Source organism: Rhinopithecus bieti, unplaced genomic scaffold (assembly GCF_001698545.2).
Source record: "Rhinopithecus bieti isolate Rb0 unplaced genomic scaffold, ASM169854v2 scaffold_12088, whole genome shotgun sequence".
Lineage (NCBI taxonomy): Eukaryota > Metazoa > Chordata > Mammalia > Primates > Cercopithecidae > Rhinopithecus > Rhinopithecus bieti.
In genome coordinates this window covers 3,334,217-3,352,318 of record NW_016807975.1, presented here as the reverse complement: position 1 = coordinate 3,352,318, position 18,102 = coordinate 3,334,217, and the positions used below count along the sequence as shown (strand labels likewise).

At 41.6% G+C, this 18,102-nt stretch overlaps 1 protein-coding gene across 1 annotated transcript; it reads right to left on the bottom strand.

Annotated features, from left to right (window-relative positions):
- Positions 1-1,710: 1,710 nt before the first annotated feature.
- Positions 1,711-17,787, bottom strand: ALDOB (aldolase, fructose-bisphosphate B). The gene is made up of 9 exons (XM_017884333.1): positions 17,674-17,787; positions 12,719-12,840; positions 11,696-11,907; positions 10,420-10,474; positions 9,001-9,161; positions 7,761-7,844; positions 6,667-6,841; positions 6,043-6,242; positions 1,711-2,745 (listed from the first exon to the last, which is right to left on the bottom strand). The coding sequence occupies exons 2-9, from the start codon at positions 12,828-12,830 to the stop codon at positions 2,650-2,652; spliced, it is 1,095 nt and encodes a 364-aa protein (XP_017739822.1). The 5' UTR covers positions 12,831-12,840; positions 17,674-17,787; the 3' UTR covers positions 1,711-2,649.
- Between the last annotated feature and the right edge of the window lie 315 nt (positions 17,788-18,102).

Sequence of the window (18,102 nt, the reverse complement as noted above, 5' to 3'; positions counted from 1 at the left end):
TTGCTCGTTCCCTTCCTTCTTTCCCTCTTCCCTCTTCAGAGCAAAAACAAATTCCTTTTTTTCTTCTTTCCAGAACTTAGTCATTTGTATGTGTGTGTGGCCTTAGTTCTTGATAGCTTCAAAATGTCATCTTCTCCCAGTGACTTATGGACGTATTTTCTTATACACAGGCAGTATCCTGTGTGTGAGTTCCCTTCTTTTGTTCTCCTGTGATGTCCAACCTAAATGTCATCTCCCTTTCCTACACCCAGACATCTGATTCTACACCCTGACTCTCCTTTCCACTTACCAACCCCTAGTCAGTGGTTTGTGTGTTTCTTGCTTAGCTATTTAAGCTTAATTGTCTGGTGTGCCCTAAAACTGAAATTTCTCTATTTTTCATGTCTAGTACCAGGTTTTAGTTTTAGTAAGTGTTTAATAACTACTAAAATAAATCTGACAAAGTAACCAAAGCTGGAAGGCCACTAAATACTCAGAAATCACAGCGAAATTGAAGTCTGTAGCCTTGTAAAACACTTGTCTGCATATTATCCTGAAAGGAGGAAATTACTGGGATTGAGATTTCAAAGACAACTGTAGTCCTTTAGTAGGGAAAATATATCAGATGATAGCCAAGAAAATGCATTATATAAGTCCTCATTCCCAGTAAAATGTAATTCAGCCTTGACAAAAATATACAAGTAACTCATCCTTGATTATAAATTCATGCTTAACTGATAAGAATCTAAGAGGTTTATTTAGATACGTCTTAAAATATCTAAAGAATTCAGCGATGCTGAGTAAGATCTAGATAAAAATTATTTGGAAGAAAAACTCTGTCTCACAAGGTGTTACCTACCAGCTTTTAGGACAGCTTGGCACATAGTAGGACATGAAATGCTTGATGATTGACTGAAATGTACAAGGAGAAATGTACAAGACCTACGCCACGGGTGGCAGAGATACTGAACACAGCCTGTCACCTTGCCCTGTAAGATCTCTGGCTGTGTGTCCATTTTTTGAGCAAGAGACCTGAGTTTAGAAGACCTGAATTTTAATCTCTCAACTCTACCATAAATGTTTGACCCTCAGTAAGTAATTTTACTTCTCTGGGCTTTGTTTTATCATCTGTAAAATGAAAACCGTTGGCTTAATAGATCTCTAATATAGGCTTGAGTTGCTTGTATGAATATAGTTGTTTTTAGAAAAGTAATGACAAGTACATGGAAATAAACATTCAAATACTGTAGAGGGCAGGTAATAAGGAAAAGTCATCTCTCCTGTGCCCCCACTCCCAGGTCTTTCTCCTTAAGATAAGCTCCTTTGGCTAATTCTGTCTTATTCCTCTAAATAATATGTTAAGCCTCTGTTACTTCATTTGTTAATCTATACAATACCATTTGTCTTTGTATTATTCAAGGTAAGAAATTTAGCATACTAACATCAATATTTTAATTTTAGATATATATTTTTTAATGATTTATATCCTTTTCCTTTATTACTTAAATAGAATTAAAGCACTATTTCTTAACCCATCAGTTTTAAGTAGTATTCCTGACTCTCTTTGCTTTCCTCTACTTCTCCTCCCCCTTATATTTCCCGGCTTCTGTCAGTTAAATCATTACTTTTACACTGTCCAAAGTCATAATATTTAAATTCTCTTTTATAACTCTGGTTGTCTTAAGTGCTTTAACTGTAGGTTAATTCTGAAAATTGAAAGTCAATACAGTATCATTATGTGAATATTATTTACTGCAAAACTACGAAATGTACCTGGACGTGCAGATGACAAGGTAGTCCTGTTTCACCAAATCTGGGCCACTTGAAGAGGAATGCTCCAAGCATTGAAGTCACATGAATTATCTTATTACACTCCACAAGTTGCTCAAAATCATTCTACATTTTTAGCTGTCTTCATATTGTGAATGGCTTTAAATTTTCAAATACCCTCAAACTGGAAGTTTAGACTGGTAGTTCTCAAACTTGACTGTACATTGGAATCAGAAGGAACTTTAAGAAATCTAATAGGTAGAGGATTCCAGGTCTAGTTTCTGATTTAATTGAGCTGAGGTGTGGCCTGAGCATCTGAGTTTTTAAAATTTTGCAACTTAATTCCAATGAATAGCCAGAGTTGAAGACCTTTACTGTTGAAACCCAGTCATGTCTAGTAGAGTCAAAAGTAATGAAATACACTGAGTCTTTGGACAACAAGAGCAGAAAAGTGAAACCTGATAGCAGCTGAAGGTTTATAGAATATTTATTTCTTTTTTGGTTGCAGCTATCTGCTTCCCAACCTACCACTGCTAAGACTGTTTCATAAGATGAACTTCTCTACACTCAGCTAATGAGGTGTTTCAATCAGCAGTTGTTCTTTGGATGAGGAGCTGATACTGTTTTAAAGCCTATTATTTTCTTGGGTGGGTGTTCTGGAGCATGGGGAGCTAAAAGTGTTGCAACGAAACTGCTGTGTGAAATTTGATCAGGTCCTTGGTATTCATTTTATGTTTCAATAACTGATTTGGTTTTCCCCATTGTACTTAAGATTTAACATGTGTTGTATTTCCAGCAGTTCAAATCTAATTGTGTCGAATTTCCAGGATTGGAGGAAAAGTTGCTCCCATTCAACCCTCCTACTAGAAGCGCTGGAGCTAGGCTGGTGAGCATTGAACCCTAGTAGGTGTAGCAGGCTGTGAAGAGCGACTGGGTGGAAGCAGCCCCGGAAGAGCCCGTGTGAATGTACTGTCCTTTGGCCGCCTGGCAGTTAGCCTAGAAGACAAATATGAGAAAGGAGACGAGTTAGAGTAAATGTGACCCCACCTTGACCCTGTCTACTTCTCATGGGAAACCAGCCAAACCTTCACTCAGATTTTCTTCTTTTTACAGCGATGTTGCTGAATATTGCTGCTGATACCATCCCCTTCTATAAAGTGTCTCCCCTATTTATCCCAGTTTTCTGAGCATTTCTTTGGTAAGGTTGAGGTTTGTGTCAGTTACTGGGGAAATCTGTTCAGTACCAACAGTATTGCAACAGCAGTACTGGAAACTGAAGTTGAGAAATTTCTCACTAGTATAGTACACTATACCAAAAGAAAACATGTTTATTTTAAAATATTTCCATTTTGACCTATATTGGTCTAGAAGAATATGTAATTTTTATTTAGTTATCATAGTATCATTTGCTTTCCTGTACACATTCCAGTTAAAGATAAATTCAGAATTATGAAACTTATGACAATATTTGAATGTCACTCAGTGGTACCACTTCTTCCAGTCAGTGTTGCTATTGTCTGTTGTCTCCAGGACTTATTTCTACATTTTACATCAATGGTTCTCCAAGTGTGTTTCATGGTCTACCAGCATCCCTTAGGAACATGTTAGAAATAGAAATTCCCTGGCCTTATCCCAGACCTACTGAATTAGAAACTCAGTGGGTGAGACCCATAACCTGCATTTTTAACAAGCGCTTCAAGTGGGGGTAGGGGAAATGAAAAGAGGTTGCTAATGGGTACAAAAATACAGTTAGAGAGAAGGAATAAGTTCTAGTGTTCGATAGAACAATAAGGTGATTATAGTAAACGATGATTTATTACATATTTTAAAATAGCTAGAAGAGAAGATTTGGAATGTTCCCAACTCAAAGAAATAATAAATATTTGGAGTGAATACCCTAATTATCCTGATTTGATCATTAAACATTATATGCATATATAAAAAATCACAGATGCCCCATAAATGTATACAATTATTATGTGTAAATATAAAAGATTACAACAAAACCAAGTCCTTCAGGTGATTCAGATCCACACTGGAGCTTGGGAAGCACCATCCTTGATGATAAACTCAGCTTCCCTTCTTCTGTGTGGATGTCCCTATGACGTGCGCTTTCACAATCCCTCCATCATGTGAGCTAGGTCTCCTCAATCCATCAGCCATGCAGCAGCACCGCTGCACTCTGCTTTCCACAGTCAAGGTAAAGCACTACTTTGAAAATCTCATACCTCTCTTATGCCTGTGAGATGATTATTTAGATTCCCTGGGGCCTTCCTTCCCTTTAGGGCCTCATCACCACACTTCTGACTACTCTTGGTTCCTTGCCTAGCTTCCTCTATGGTCAGCAAGCTAACAGAGGCTATCAGTAAAGTTTGTCACTATTCTATCTTCCTATTAAACTTTCACTCTTCTACCCTGCTATTTTGCATTCAGGTTTATCTGAATCTTCCTGCATGCTTTAGACAGCTGTTAGGAAAATTCAGGAATGAAGCTACCACACACTCACTCTTATTTCAGCTGCACCTTATCTGATGCTTGACCATGTCTGGCCATAATGTGTGATCAATTTCCTAGCAAGTCCCTTTAACTGCTTTTCTACCCTTTCCGACTGTCAGTATTGAAATTTCCATTTCTTCATCATTCTCAGCAGATACCCTCAACTGTAATCAGTCATCAACTGATTAACATCATTCTCAGCAGATACCCTCAACTGTAATCAGTCATCAACTCTTAACTTATATAGAGCTGATTCCAACCACATTCTCTTTTCTGCCTCTTCCCTCCTTTTTGTCTTACACCAGCTATGCCACCTATGCTTAATATTGAGTCTCATGCAGTCCTGCTCCTCTAAGTTCTTCTCCACTCAATTATCCCCAGTCTCCTCATCTTTACTGTCTCCTCTGGCTCCTCTTTCTTTACATTTTTTTTTTTTTTTTTTTTTTTTTTTTGAGACGGAGTCTCGCTCTGTCGCCCAGGCTGGAGTGCAGTGGCCGGATCTAAGCTCACTGCAAGCTCCGCCTCCCGGGTTCACGCCATTCTCCTGCCTCAGCCTCCTGAGTAGCTGGGACTACAGGCGCCTGCCACCTCGCCCGGCTAGTTTTTTGTATTTTTTAGTAGAGACAAGGTTTCACCATGTTAGCCAGGATGGTCTCGATCTCCTGACCTCGTGATCCGCCCGTCTCGGCCTCCCAAAGTGTTGGGATTACAGGCTTGAGCCACTGCACCCAGCCTCTTTCTTTACATTTAAGCATGCCAAGCTCTCTCCTATTTGTCTAAACTCCAAGCTTCCTGGAGGACATGGCTATGTCTGATTTGTTCACTCCAGTTCTTGGCTCGTAAAGGGTATTTTTAAAATTTTGGTTATTATTTGAATAAAAATTTCGTTGATCCCCATTTCTCCTGGCAACCTTTCTGGGTCTTTTTCTGAAAGCTTCTCGAATGGGCACCTTCCCTTTCCTCTTTATTGAAGCTGTTTCAGTGAGGGTCACTGATATGCTCCTAAATGCCTATCTCAGTGTCTTTTCTTGGCCTTTGTTTTGAATCTCTCTATAGCATGTTATTATTAGCCCTTTGAAATTCTTTACTTGGCTGGGTGTGGTGGCTCACATCTGTAATCTCAGCACTTTGGGAGGTTGAGGTGTGCAGATCACCTGAGGTCAGGAGTTTGAGACCAGCCTGGCCGACATGGTGAAACCACGTCTCTACTAAAAAATACAGAAATTAGCCAGATATGGTGGTGCCTGCCTGCAGTCCCAGCTGCTCAGGAGGCTGAGGCAGAAGAATTGCTTGAATCCAGGAGGTGGAGGTTGCAGTGAGCTGAGATTGTGCCACTGTACTCCAGCCTGGGTGACACAGTAACACTCCATCTCAAAACAAACAAACAAACACGAAAGAAAGAAAAATAAATTCTTCACTCTTTTTTCCCAGAATGCTTGGTTCACCCTACGATATAATTGCTGCTTTTCTTGGTTGCTTCTCTTCTTCATCTTCCCAAAATAAAAAATATCCTAGGTTCAGTTCTTGGTCCTCTTATCTCCTTCTCTCTGAAGTGTTTCTGTTGAAATTGTCCTTCAGTCTCCTCTCATCAACTATACTACCAGTGTGGATAATTCAAAACTCTCTCTAGCCTCAATCCTCATACTGACCTCTCTACTGCCACATTTTCAAATGCCTAATAGACACTAGTAGAAGTAGATACCTTCTTGGCCCGAAGAAAACAATGCTTCTCCATGTCAGAAAGTCAAGCCCCAAATGTGAACACCATCAAGTAGATACGAGGTAGCAGCATCTTACCACGGCCCGCTTCATAAAAGCCTCCTGGGTTGCCTCCTTGTTTGCAGCTTTGCCACCCCAGGCAGCCAGTGCACTGGCCTGCAGGGCCCGTCCATAAGAGAAACTTAGTTTCCAGGGCTTTGGTAGAGGGCAAAGGTTGATGGCATTGAGGTTGAGAGTAGCATCCTCTTCACTCATGCCACCAGACAAAAAGCAGATGCCTGGTAGGAGAGAAGCCATTTCACTCTATTAGTCCCACCTTATGTACCCTGCTTGAGAAAGCAAGCAATGAACCTACCAGAAAAGTAATGTCTCAGTCTTTTCTCTGCTTAATTTGCCTGAACCAGGTCAGAGAAATCAGTTTTTTTTTTTTTTTTTTTTTTTGCTGAAGCTAGTTGGCATAGAGAGAAGAGTTTGAAATACATAAGGAAGGCAGTGAAATGTTGAAGAAATACATGGATTGTGGGCATCTGGGCAGACTTGGGATGCTTGGTATTCTGAAGTGTGAGGAGAAGTGCTGGCTGCCTGTGAGATAACAGAGGTTTGTTTCATGAATAGAAGCAGATTTCTGGACAAACACAAAGCTTGTAGCTCTCCAAAGAATGAGGGCTAAGACCTTGAGTTAGAGAAGAAAGAAGGCCTTACCAGGAACAGCTGCAGGAACGGTACGGTGGAGAGCTGTTACGGTGGCCATAGCCACTTGCTCCGGAGTATACTTCTTGGTGCAGGCGTGTCCAGCAGTCACCATGTTGGGCTTTAGCAGGGTGCCTTCCAGGTAAACATGATGGTCATTCAGGGCCTTGTAGACAGCAGCCAGGACCTGAAGGACAAGAGGTCCCACCAGGTGAAACTCAAAGCTAGACTTAGAGTCACCTGACGTTGACGCATTTACACTGCAGGGAGGCAGGATGAAGGAATTCTCATTTGCTGCTTGGCAAAAGCTTCTGAGCCAGCCTCCAGGCCTCATCAGACCAATGTGTTGCAATCCATAGCCACTGAGCACAACCAAACTGGCCTGTCTTCATCACCCCTAATCTAGCTTCTCATTCACTGCATGAATGACGGGCATGGCTCTGCTTCCTAGAAGCCCTTCATTCCTTTCTTTCTATTATTCCCATGGTCAATGTCATTCCTTATTGAGACTGCATTGCTTCAGTTATTTGGGGTCATCTAAACAGGCCTCCACTGTCCATGTTTACAGAAGCTGAGTAGTCATATAAGCATACATTTTAGAGGCGCAAGTGCTTTTAGATTGCATTTCAGTGCACATAATTTTCCAAGTAGGGAAACTAAGGTCAGATGACATTATGACTCTCCTACTTTCTCACAGTGTGTGAATAGAACCACCCTCTTTCAGATATACTGTGGCTAATTTAGAAAGTCAGATGGAATAAAGTACTCTCTAATTACATCTTCCCATGTGTCTTATTTTAAAATTTCTTTGTGTACATGTAATCTAATTGAAGTCAAAAGAGATAATATGACTTGCCCAAGATCCCACAAGTGGAAACGTGGATTCTCCCACGCAAGTCTTGGTACTGCAACTCCTGTGCTTTTTCTATATGGAGCATACCATGTACCAAAAAAGTGAAGGGCTTATGAGCACCTCCCTACCTTCTCAGTGCTATCCATCCTAAAGACTACTTCAAATATAACAGCTGTTATATGTTAAGTAACAGCTGTTACCTAAAACGAAGATATTTTTAGCTAGAATTGGGAACTTCATATTTAAAACTTACCTTCTCAGTAACATATTGGCAGTGTTCCAGGTCATGGTCTCCATCAGGAATTACCTCTGGTTCAACAATAGGTACCAGTCCATTCTAAAAAGGAAAATCAGGGAAGCAAAAGTGAAGCTGTGCTCACTGTTATCCTTTCCTTAGGAGGAGATTCAACAGTTGCAATTGGTATAAATTGAAGCCATTATGGAGAAATACTATATAGGTGACTTAAAGGCAGTAGAATTTTCAGAATGGGGTAAAACTAAATACAAACCCATAATTTCTGTATCTCTTTCTAGAAACTATTCTAGGTGCCTCAGACCTAGCTACTGCCTTTTTAGGGCATCTAAGCATAAATCATTAAGAAAGATGTCTCTAAGGTGAGTTAGTGAGGAAATTCAAGCAGTGTTTATAGTTCTAATTGGGAATCTCAGCTGTCCACAACTCTAGTAACCCCAACATAGTACTCACAGAAGCAAATCAAACTTAACTTGGACCCAGAGACATTTTAGTATGTGTTAGAAACTTTAGCATCTGGTCACCATCCTCCATGGAATTATTTGGATTGGAACTCGGTCAGAGCTGTCACTCTTCAGCTAGGAATCTAAGAGGATCATGTCTTGGATGTTACGGAGTATAGACAACCAAGTTCCCTGGCCTCAAAAGCCCTATCACTTATAAGACAGCTTTTGGAACTTTGACAGAGGGCAGCAGTTGATGACATTATCCTTTGAACTCATAGCTTAGTTGGACTCCTACTGGCTTCTGGAACCAAATCTCTCCCTACCACAGTTGGCTATAGCACCCGTTGTGAAAAATGCCACTAGGATATACTGGTGACAAAAAAGGAGGTCCATGTGTAGTTACAGTATAATTGAAAAGAAAAGCTCTGAAGAGGCCGGGCGCGGTGGCTCAAGCCTGTAATCCCAGCACTTTGGGAGGCCGAGGCGGGCGGATCACGAGGTCAGCAGATCGAGACCATCCTGGCTAACACGGTGAAACCCCGTCTCTACTAAAAAAATACAAAAAACTAGCCGGGCAAGGTGGCGGGCGCCTGTAGTCCCAGCTACTCGGGAGGCTGAGGCAGGAGAATGGCGTAAACCCGGGAGGCGGAGTTTGCAGTGAGCTGAGATCTGGCCACTGCACTCCAGCCTGGGTGACAGAGCGAGACTCCTTCTCAAAAAAAAAAAAAAAAAAAAAAAAGCTCTGAAGAAAACTCTAGCCTACTGTTTTTCAGCCCAAGGGGAAGGCAGAGCACCTGCTGACAGATGCTGGCGTAGCGAGCCAGGGCATTGGCGTTTTCCTGGATAGCGAGGCTGGATGGACACTGGTCGGCAATCCTCAGCACAGCACGCCATTTCCCAAAGTCAGCACCATCTTTCTTGTACTGAGCACAGCGCTCTGAGAGGCCGTCAAGCCCTGCAAGTCACGAAAGACAGAAAGGCTTCTTCACACCTTTGTAACAGATCCATGGGGTCTCTCATAAAGTGAAGGAGTTCTCCCTTGGCTAAGCTTTCAATCCACTGAGCTTGAGGACTGAAAACAGCCAAGCATATCGGCATTAATCACAACACTGGGCCGGGCGCGGTGGCTCAAGCCTGTAATCCCAGCACTTTGGGAGGCCGAGGCGGGCGGATCACAAGGTCAGGAGATCGAGACCATCCTGGCTAACACGGTGAAACCCCGTCTCTACTGAAAAATACAAAAAACTAGCCGGGCGAGGTGGCGGGCGCCTGTAGTCCCAGCTACTCGGGAGGCTGAGGCAGGAGAATGGCGTGAACCCGGGAGGCGGAGCTTGCAGTGAGCTGAGATCCGGCCACTGCACTCCAGCTTGGGCGACAGAGCAAGACTCCGTCTCAAAATAAATAAATAAATAAATAAATAAATAGTGTTTTGATATATATACTATATCAAAACTATATATACATACTATATATGTACATACTATATATATTATGTATATACATACAAAACTATATATACATACTATAAATAGTGTTTTGATATACATACTATATCAAAACTATATATATACATACTATATATGTATGATATACATACTATCTACTCCATATCTAGATAGAAGAAACCAATAGTTAATATGATACTCATTTTACAAATGTGGAAACTGAGGCTCCTGATGGTTAAGAGACTTTACCAAGTTTGAACTGCTGAAGAGTGACAGAGCTGGGATTCAAATTCTGCTTAGCTAACACAATGTTGTGAGTTAATGCTTGTCTACTTGGGCTTGTCTACTTGCAAAATTATCTAGGTAGCATGTGATAGAACCAGGATTCAAACCCAGGTGTGTCTGACCTCAAAGTGTGCGACCTTTCCATTCTACTGCTGCTAAATATTTTTATAAAAGTAATACTTCCAGGTGCAGAGTATAATCTTCTTTATCCAAGGTACTGTGGTAAGCACCTTATATACATTGTGTGAATTAATCCCCACAACAGTTACTCCATTTCGAGATAGGAGAACTGAGGGTCAGAATATTTCAGTGACTGGCCCAAGGTCACAGTTGTTAAATGGAGGAGCTGGTATTGAAAATCAGGTATGTGTGGCTCGAAGACCAGTGTAATAGTTGTATTTTGTTTTCCCTTGCTTCCTTCTTTACTTGCCTTCATTTCTAGCTTATACTGGCATGATTTATCTCAGTGGGCAATATCCTTACCTTGAATGGTGGTTTCTTTGTTTGTTCCTGCAAGGGGAGCAACTCCTTGGTCTAACTGTGGATACAAATAATTAACAAATAATTAACAGGTGTCAGATGTCAGGAAAACACAATCAGAACTCTTGGAACTAACTAATAGTTTGCATCTTTTACAGACCAAGGAGTTGAATTAGGAAAGTGTATTAGTCATTGTGGGGGACCCAGTTCAGTCCATAGCAGAAGGGAAGTTACCTGGAAGGTACAATGTGAGAGTGTCTACCCTAACATTTATTGAGCACCTGCATACACCAGGTATTGTGTTAGTACAGGAGGTAAAGAGAATTAAGGATACAACCTCTATTCTCTACATAGCAAAAGTCAAAGTCATGAGCTCGAGAATTCGCATAAACTGGCTCTGACCTTGCCTTGCTGTGTGGGCAAGTTAAGTTACTCTTTGTAGTTCAGTTTTCTCACTTCATCTCTAAATAAGGGTGATAATTGAGTCTACTACCAGAAGTTATGAGAATTAAATGAGTACTTGGAATGGTAAACACTCTTATTCAATGGATACTAGTTTTCACTTTTGAGAAGTTTGGGCATTATTGGAAGACCTAGTTATAAGATAGAATAGTAAATGCTTTAATAATTATAATAGTTACCATTAACTGAATAATTATGCAATATAAACTTTTTCTTTCTTTTTTTTTTTTTTTTGAGATAGGGTCTCACTCTGTCATCCAGGCTGGAATGCAGTGGTATGACCACAGCTCACTCCAGCTTCAACCTCCAGTGCTCAGGTGATCAATCTTTCCATCTCAGCCTCCTGAGTATCTGGGACTACAGGTATGCACCAACATACCTGGCTGCTATTTTTTATTTTTAGTAGAGACAAGGTCTCGCTGTATTGCTCAGTCTGGTCTCAAACTCCTGAGCTCAAGCGACCCTCTTGCCTTTGGCTTCCAAAGTACTGGGATTACAGCCATAAATAACCATGTCCAGCCTAGAAACTTTTAGTCATTTCATCCCTGTAAGAACATCATGAGGTAGATTCCCATTTTAAGAAATGAGATTGAGATGCAAAGAGATTAAGAATGTGTAGAAAACTTGAGTGAAAGAAGAGGGCACTGGAGGAAAAATCTAGAAGAAGATCTGGTTCTCTGTGGGAAGATGATGATGGAAAAGAGTGAGAAGAGAAATTAGATGAGGAGAATGTTCAGAGTGTTGGCCCCACTCTTGCCAGTGTGCTGGGAGTTTGCCTAGGACAAAGCAGATGTGAGGTGTGAATGGAGGTGTTCACCTTGATTCCCACCACGATACCCTTTTCCTTGAGGACGTTTCTGAGCAGCTTTCCCTGGCTGTCCTTCTGGTAGAGGGTCTCATGGAAAAGGATCACACCCCCGATGCTCTGGTTGATGGAACTGTCCACAGAGAAGAGGATTTCTCGGAACTGCCGGCGATTCTCTTCGGTGTTTTCCACCTTGATCCTCTGTAGGCGGTTCCCCATGGTTCCTATGGTGGGAGGGCCGAGTGCAGCATAAGGAGCAAGCCAGGGCTTTCCTGTCAGCCTTCTCCACATCATCTCAGAGACCCTCACCACGGTGGAAAGTGAGACTCCCTTTCTTTTTTCAGATAGTCAAAGTTCTTGCCTCAATTTTTTGTGTTCCAGGGAGAAGACCCTGGTTGCTATCGGGTTGCTGGTTAGGGAGTGTGTGGGCTGGGCATATAGAGGTCAGGGTGGAAGCCACCATCAGGTTCAGGTGGATATGTAAGGCCCTCAGGCCTCTTTAGCCTCCCTGTTCCAGTCCTCAGTCTCTCTGGATGTACATACAGAAGGAGGGATGGGGCATGCTCTTGATTCTCAGGGTTCTGTTGTTTTATGGCAGATTGTGCAACTCTGCCACAGCTTTCCCTTGTGCCATCCTGAGTTTCTCCCATCCATAAGCCCTGTCCTATTCCAGATGCAGATACTTTTCCTGCCCTTCCTGACTGGACTGACTTTAAACTGACTTCTCACTAGCAGCAGATGCCTGTGTATCTGACTTTACGCTAGTTGCTAAGTTTCTGGCCTTACTACAAGGCTGGATTCAAATGACCCCTGGCAAAGGGCCTTAAAATGAAGGGCTTGAGCCTCTTTCCTTGGCTTTCAGGAATGTGCCTACTACTTACAGGACTCAAAAGTTCTATGCTTACTGAGTCTTCTGCTCCCACTCCTGTGTACATAAACCTTTACTTCCGTAAAGAATATGATTACCAAGCTGTTTTTGCTAAGTGTAGAAAAAATAATATGTTGTTATATGATGGGACTCCTTTTTACACTCACCTACAGATTCATCTGCAGCCAGGATCCCCTTTCCATTGGCAACAATGCTACGGGCAATTTCTGAGAGCTCCTTCTTCTGCTCTGGGGTGAGGGCTGGAAATCGGTGGGCCATCGCGACAGGTCTGGAAAAGAGTGTAGGAGGGTTGTGCACAGAACCATGGGTGGCTCAGATGGTTGCATGATCAAGACAGCTGGGGGTGCAGACATGCCATGCAGACTGCTGTGACACCTCTGGCCCATTTCCACAGCTGGATAAACAAATGAGGTGTGTTTTTCCCCCGTCACTTATTAGTTGCAATTAGCCACAACGAATGAAGGTGGGATGCTGAATGTTCATGGTGATCCTAGACAGAATGCTTTCCAGGAGACCTTTGGAATCACTAATCCAAACACTGAACGAACGAATTAGTGACCCACTAAAATATGACTAATAGAGGGAACTGCAGTAATGGACTGTCTCTCTGTTCTGTGGACTCCTGGTGCCACTGTATTTCCATAATGGCTTGAGGCCAGGACAATGACGCTCTTGGCCTCTGCAGTTATCCTCCACTTTGCTCTGTTAGTCTGTAGTTCCAACAGATTATTCTCCAGGCAACAAGTTTGAAAGGATAAATCTATACATAGTCTTGAAGCTAACTTCCCTTTGACCTCGGACTACAGAGGGTTGGGTGCAAGTTTCTTTTTCCTTATATTCAACCATCTAGGAAACCACTTGGGGCAGACCAGAGAGGATGTTTCCTAAGTGCCTCTGGGCTCAGGTTTCTCACTGCCTATGAGGATGTTAAAGTTGTATGGCAGTCCCTGCTCCAGCTTCACTGCTTTAGCAAGGGGAGACTCTGGCTTGAAGACCCCCTAACCAAGCAGCCTCCATACTGGTGGTGCTCTGAAGGGGATCGTTGCCCCTGTTTGGCTGCCACTTTGGGTTAATCTTGAAAATGCAAGCTCAAAGAGCCCTCACTTTGGGTGTTACAAAGAGTGCTTTTTGCGTAGGTTGGGCTACCAAAGGAAAAATGGTAGTGAAGATTATCTTGGGTACCCTCCTGTCTAATCCCGGGGTCTCCTCCTTTCTCTCATCTTCTCTCCCTCCAATACACTCAGCACAGGGTGGATGTCTACATATTACTTCCTGGAAGCCCAGGGACACCTCAGGTCTCATTTGATCCACTGGCAATGAGGTAATTATAGCAGGTATTATTTTCATTAATTAATGAGCAAACTAAGACTTAGAGAAGCTAACTGACTTGTTCAAGGTCCCAGCTAGGATGAAGCAGAGTCCCTATCCAGTCCTATCCTCATGACAAATGTATTTCTCCACACTTTCTGCATCCCTTTGGGGTAGGCTGTCAGTACTCTGTCCCTTGATATACAGAGTCAGTGGCCACTGAACTAATTCATGAGAAGGTATAACTGATGACCTCATTGTTGCCTCTCCATTTCAACAGAGGTTCTTTTCTTAATCCAAAAGAATGAAACTACAGTGCTGTTACTGGGGTAATAGGACAAGCTAGTGGGTAAGAATTTCTAGAGAAGGTGACCTTCCAAGGCCCATTACATTCCAGCCGCCTACAGAGTGTCTTTGCCCTATTTATATATTAGCCTCCAATATTGGAGTAAAAGATTTTTAGCTTTGGACCTGGCCTCTAGATCATCATGCTGAAAAAAGCCAACCTGGGGGTGATCTTCAGAGCAAGGTGCAAACTTCCTCTCTCAGTTTAGGCATTTGCACAAAGGAGTTGACAATTACCAAAAAAGAAAGATGTTTTCTTAATGAAACAAAAGAAAAAATCAGCCCAATAATAATAATAACAAGTGATCATGTATTGTCAAGCACTCTGCTAATGGCTTTACATGCACTATATAATTTTTCTTCAAAATAATCCCAGAAGGTGGTTGGGCTCTTTTTCCCTCCCATTTAAGAGATTAGGAAAGAATATAAGAGAGTGTAAATTACTTGTCCAAGGACAAATAACTAATAAAGCATCAAGTTGAGATAAGCAGCAGCACTCCTTTCCATTCAAGGGAAAGAGTGAGTTTGATGGAAAAAAAAAATGGCCTTTGGATGATTCCTAACATCCTTGATGACACCCCAGAGTACCTTAAGCTGTGGGTGATTACACCGTGGACATTACTTATTCATAAACATCTGACACATTCATGTAGAGGCTTGCTGCTAGTAGATCAGACAGACCTAGGTTTAAGGACCATCTCTGCCTAATCTAACTGGAACCTCAGGCAAGTCAAGCAGCTTCCTAAGTCTCAGTTTACTATGGATTAAATGGTGATAATCACTGTTCTGGTTGTCTCTTTGCCAGGTAATGCAAATACAAGCTGTGAACACCTTGCTCACTGTAGTTGCTCAAAATATGTTTGTTAAATTGCATGATAAACATGACAAAGCTTTACAAAGCACTATAAAATGCAGTGTATTACTAATTCTCTTTTTTTAGTAAAAAAAAAAAAAAAAAAAAATCACCTCAGGGGCCTCTATGTTTCTATTTACTACCTATTTCCAAACTATTTTCTTCAACCTGGCTATGCTGACTCAACCAGAATAACAGTGAAAAAGGTCAATTCAAACTAATACTGTTTACAGAGAGTTAAACTTCCACAGCGGGATTAAAGGTCTGTACCACGTTAGCACAAATGTTACCTCTCTGTTAATCATAAAACAGGGTCACAGGCCAATGTTCACCACAGGGAGACAGGAGGCCAGCCTGGGATGGGTAATGACACGGAACAATTTCAGTACTCCTAAGCCTCTGCTCTCTGAGGTCTCAAGCCAACTTTTTTCAGTGTGATGGAAAGTTGTTCACATTATATTATTAAATGAAAAACAAGTTTCAGAGAAGTATGCAATATATACTATCCTCCTATTTTTTAATTAAAAAATGATATATACCCATACTGTTTGTGTGTCTACGGAAAGAAAGAGTAACAACTCTGGAGTTATCTCTGAAGAATGCGGTAGGGTGGAGAGATTCTCACATTTCTTTTCTTTTTCTTTCTTTCTTTTTTGTTTTCTGTGACAGGGTCTTGCTCTGTTACCTAGCCTGGAGTGCATTGGCACGATCATGACTCACTGAAGCCTCATCCTCCTGGGCTCAAGAGATCTTTCCACCTCAGACACCAAGCAGCTGAAAACTGCAGGCACCTGCCACCATGCCCAGCTATTTTTTTTTTTTTTTTTTTTTTTTTTTTTTTGGTATAAACAAAGTCTTGCTATGTTGCCCAGGGTTTTCTTGAACTCCTGAGTTCATGTGATCCTCCCACCTTGGCCTCCCAAAGTGCTGGGATTACAGGCGTAAGCCACTGCACCCAGCCACATTTCATTTTATACATTTTTTATCACACACTTTATTACATATCTGTAACAGGTAAAATGTATATAAATCTGGAGGAAAGTTGTATTAACAACAGAAGGTAACCACAGAAAAACAGAGCTAAAAATGACCTCAGAGATGTTTGTGTAAACCCTGTCACTTTAGAGATGAGGAAACTGAAGCCAGAGAGACTGTCTGATGTGCCTTCTAAGTTGTGATGTTCTAGGATTGCAAGTTACATCCTACTGGCTTATGACTTGGAATTCTATTTCTAATCCTTCAGCAAAATAGCAGATAGAATCCTATAGTATGGTTCCTTCTACCTTCCTTGAAGACGTTCTGTGAAAACATAATTATTTGTAACATGGATATTTAATTCCTGGAGAAATAGAAGGCAGCAGAAAGTTCATTTGCTTCTCTATGTGCAAGACAAATGGATTTTTAAGGCAAATATGAGGAGGCTTATTTATTGAAAGCCTGTGATTTCTAGGCATTGCATGCAACACTTTTGTATATGATGCATAAAGATGCCCATAGCTTCATTATCCACTCCAATGTCCCAGTGACAAGTGCAGTGGAATGATCAAGGGCAGCCCTAGGACAGCCTGATTTCCAGTGCCCTTCAACACAGGTGGAGCAGCCCAGAACAAGTCCTGAATGGTGCTCTTTCCTCTAAACGTGGACTGAAGCCAAAGGACTTCTTAGCTATTCAGCATTTCCCCATTCCCTGCCCCAGTATCTCTGGCTCTAACCTGGGCCTGGGTGCTACCCAGATGTGCCTTAGCTAAAGTGATGAATAGCAGGGCAGCAGAGTTCAAGCTCTGGTGCATCCAAATTGTCTAATGGAGCCCCAGGTAACTGTTTAAAGAGAAGTTATTTTTTAAAAAGGCAACATATTCTCACAAATGCCTATTTTTCAGAGAGTAGAGCAAATGTATCAAAATACACAACTTTTTGGTTCCTACTATCTTAAGCTGTAGGGTCTTCACAATGTCTGGGGCCAGCAGGAAATGTTCTGGAAAGTTTCAGACATGAAGGGTTTGGAAATTCATAATCAAATGACGACTACGCTCTGTGAAGTTTCCAACCCTGTTGCATTTCCTCATTTGAGCAGTGGGTGAAGGCAAAGGGTAAAACACTCTAAGGGTTTGTTTCTGTGACAAAGAAACTTCAGTGTCAGTACCAGTAGGTGTGGGAAGAGAATGTAGAAAATGACATAAGGCAATTGATATGTAAATAAATCGCTAAAATAAGTAGTTGTTATGAAAAGAGAGTTGAGAGTTGAAATGAACAGGAATCTCAAAAACTGATTAAAACCTAACGATAGGAGTGTTCAAGTTGTTTTTCCTAGATCAGAGACTCACAAGGGCCTCATTCAGTTAACACATGTAACTGGCAATCAATCTTGGGCATTTTGCCACCTCTCAAAAAGCCAGGAAAGGTGTGAATGAGCGTTTATGCTTAGAGAGAGGAAAACAAGGATTTTCCTCCAAGCAGAGCCATTACGTTTTCAGCCACCGTCAAGTTTTTCCTGAAAACAAAGGCAAACCAATCTTCCCTTCTATAAGCTTAGTGCTATTATTACCCTTATTCACTGGTGCAGTCCAGGTATACAAAGGAAGCTTTTCTACTTACAGTTTGGGAGAGAAGAGTCCTCCTAGATATCAAAAGCTGTGAGTGAGGCAGCAACTGCCAAATAAGACAGATCTTTGGTAACACACAATTTTTATAGACTTCTCATTAAAGTTGCTTTTTTTTTTTTTTCCCCAATGTTTGCCCTCCCCTTTCTACCTTGACCTAGTAAGTAGGGAGGTGTTTATTCAACACCTCCGATTGGCTCATAAACAACCAATCCTTAAAATCATGCCCATACACTCCTTATACTCATAGAATGTTAAAGCTGCAAGGAATGTCTTTAGACCATGGAGTTCCTAATATAGACTCTCCATTTCACAGATGAGGAAACTGAGGCAAGGAAGATTAGGAGATTCCCCTAAGTCATGCAGCTAGTCAATGACGGAGCTCTAGGGTCCATTAAATGATAGTAGGAAGGCTGTTAGCGTA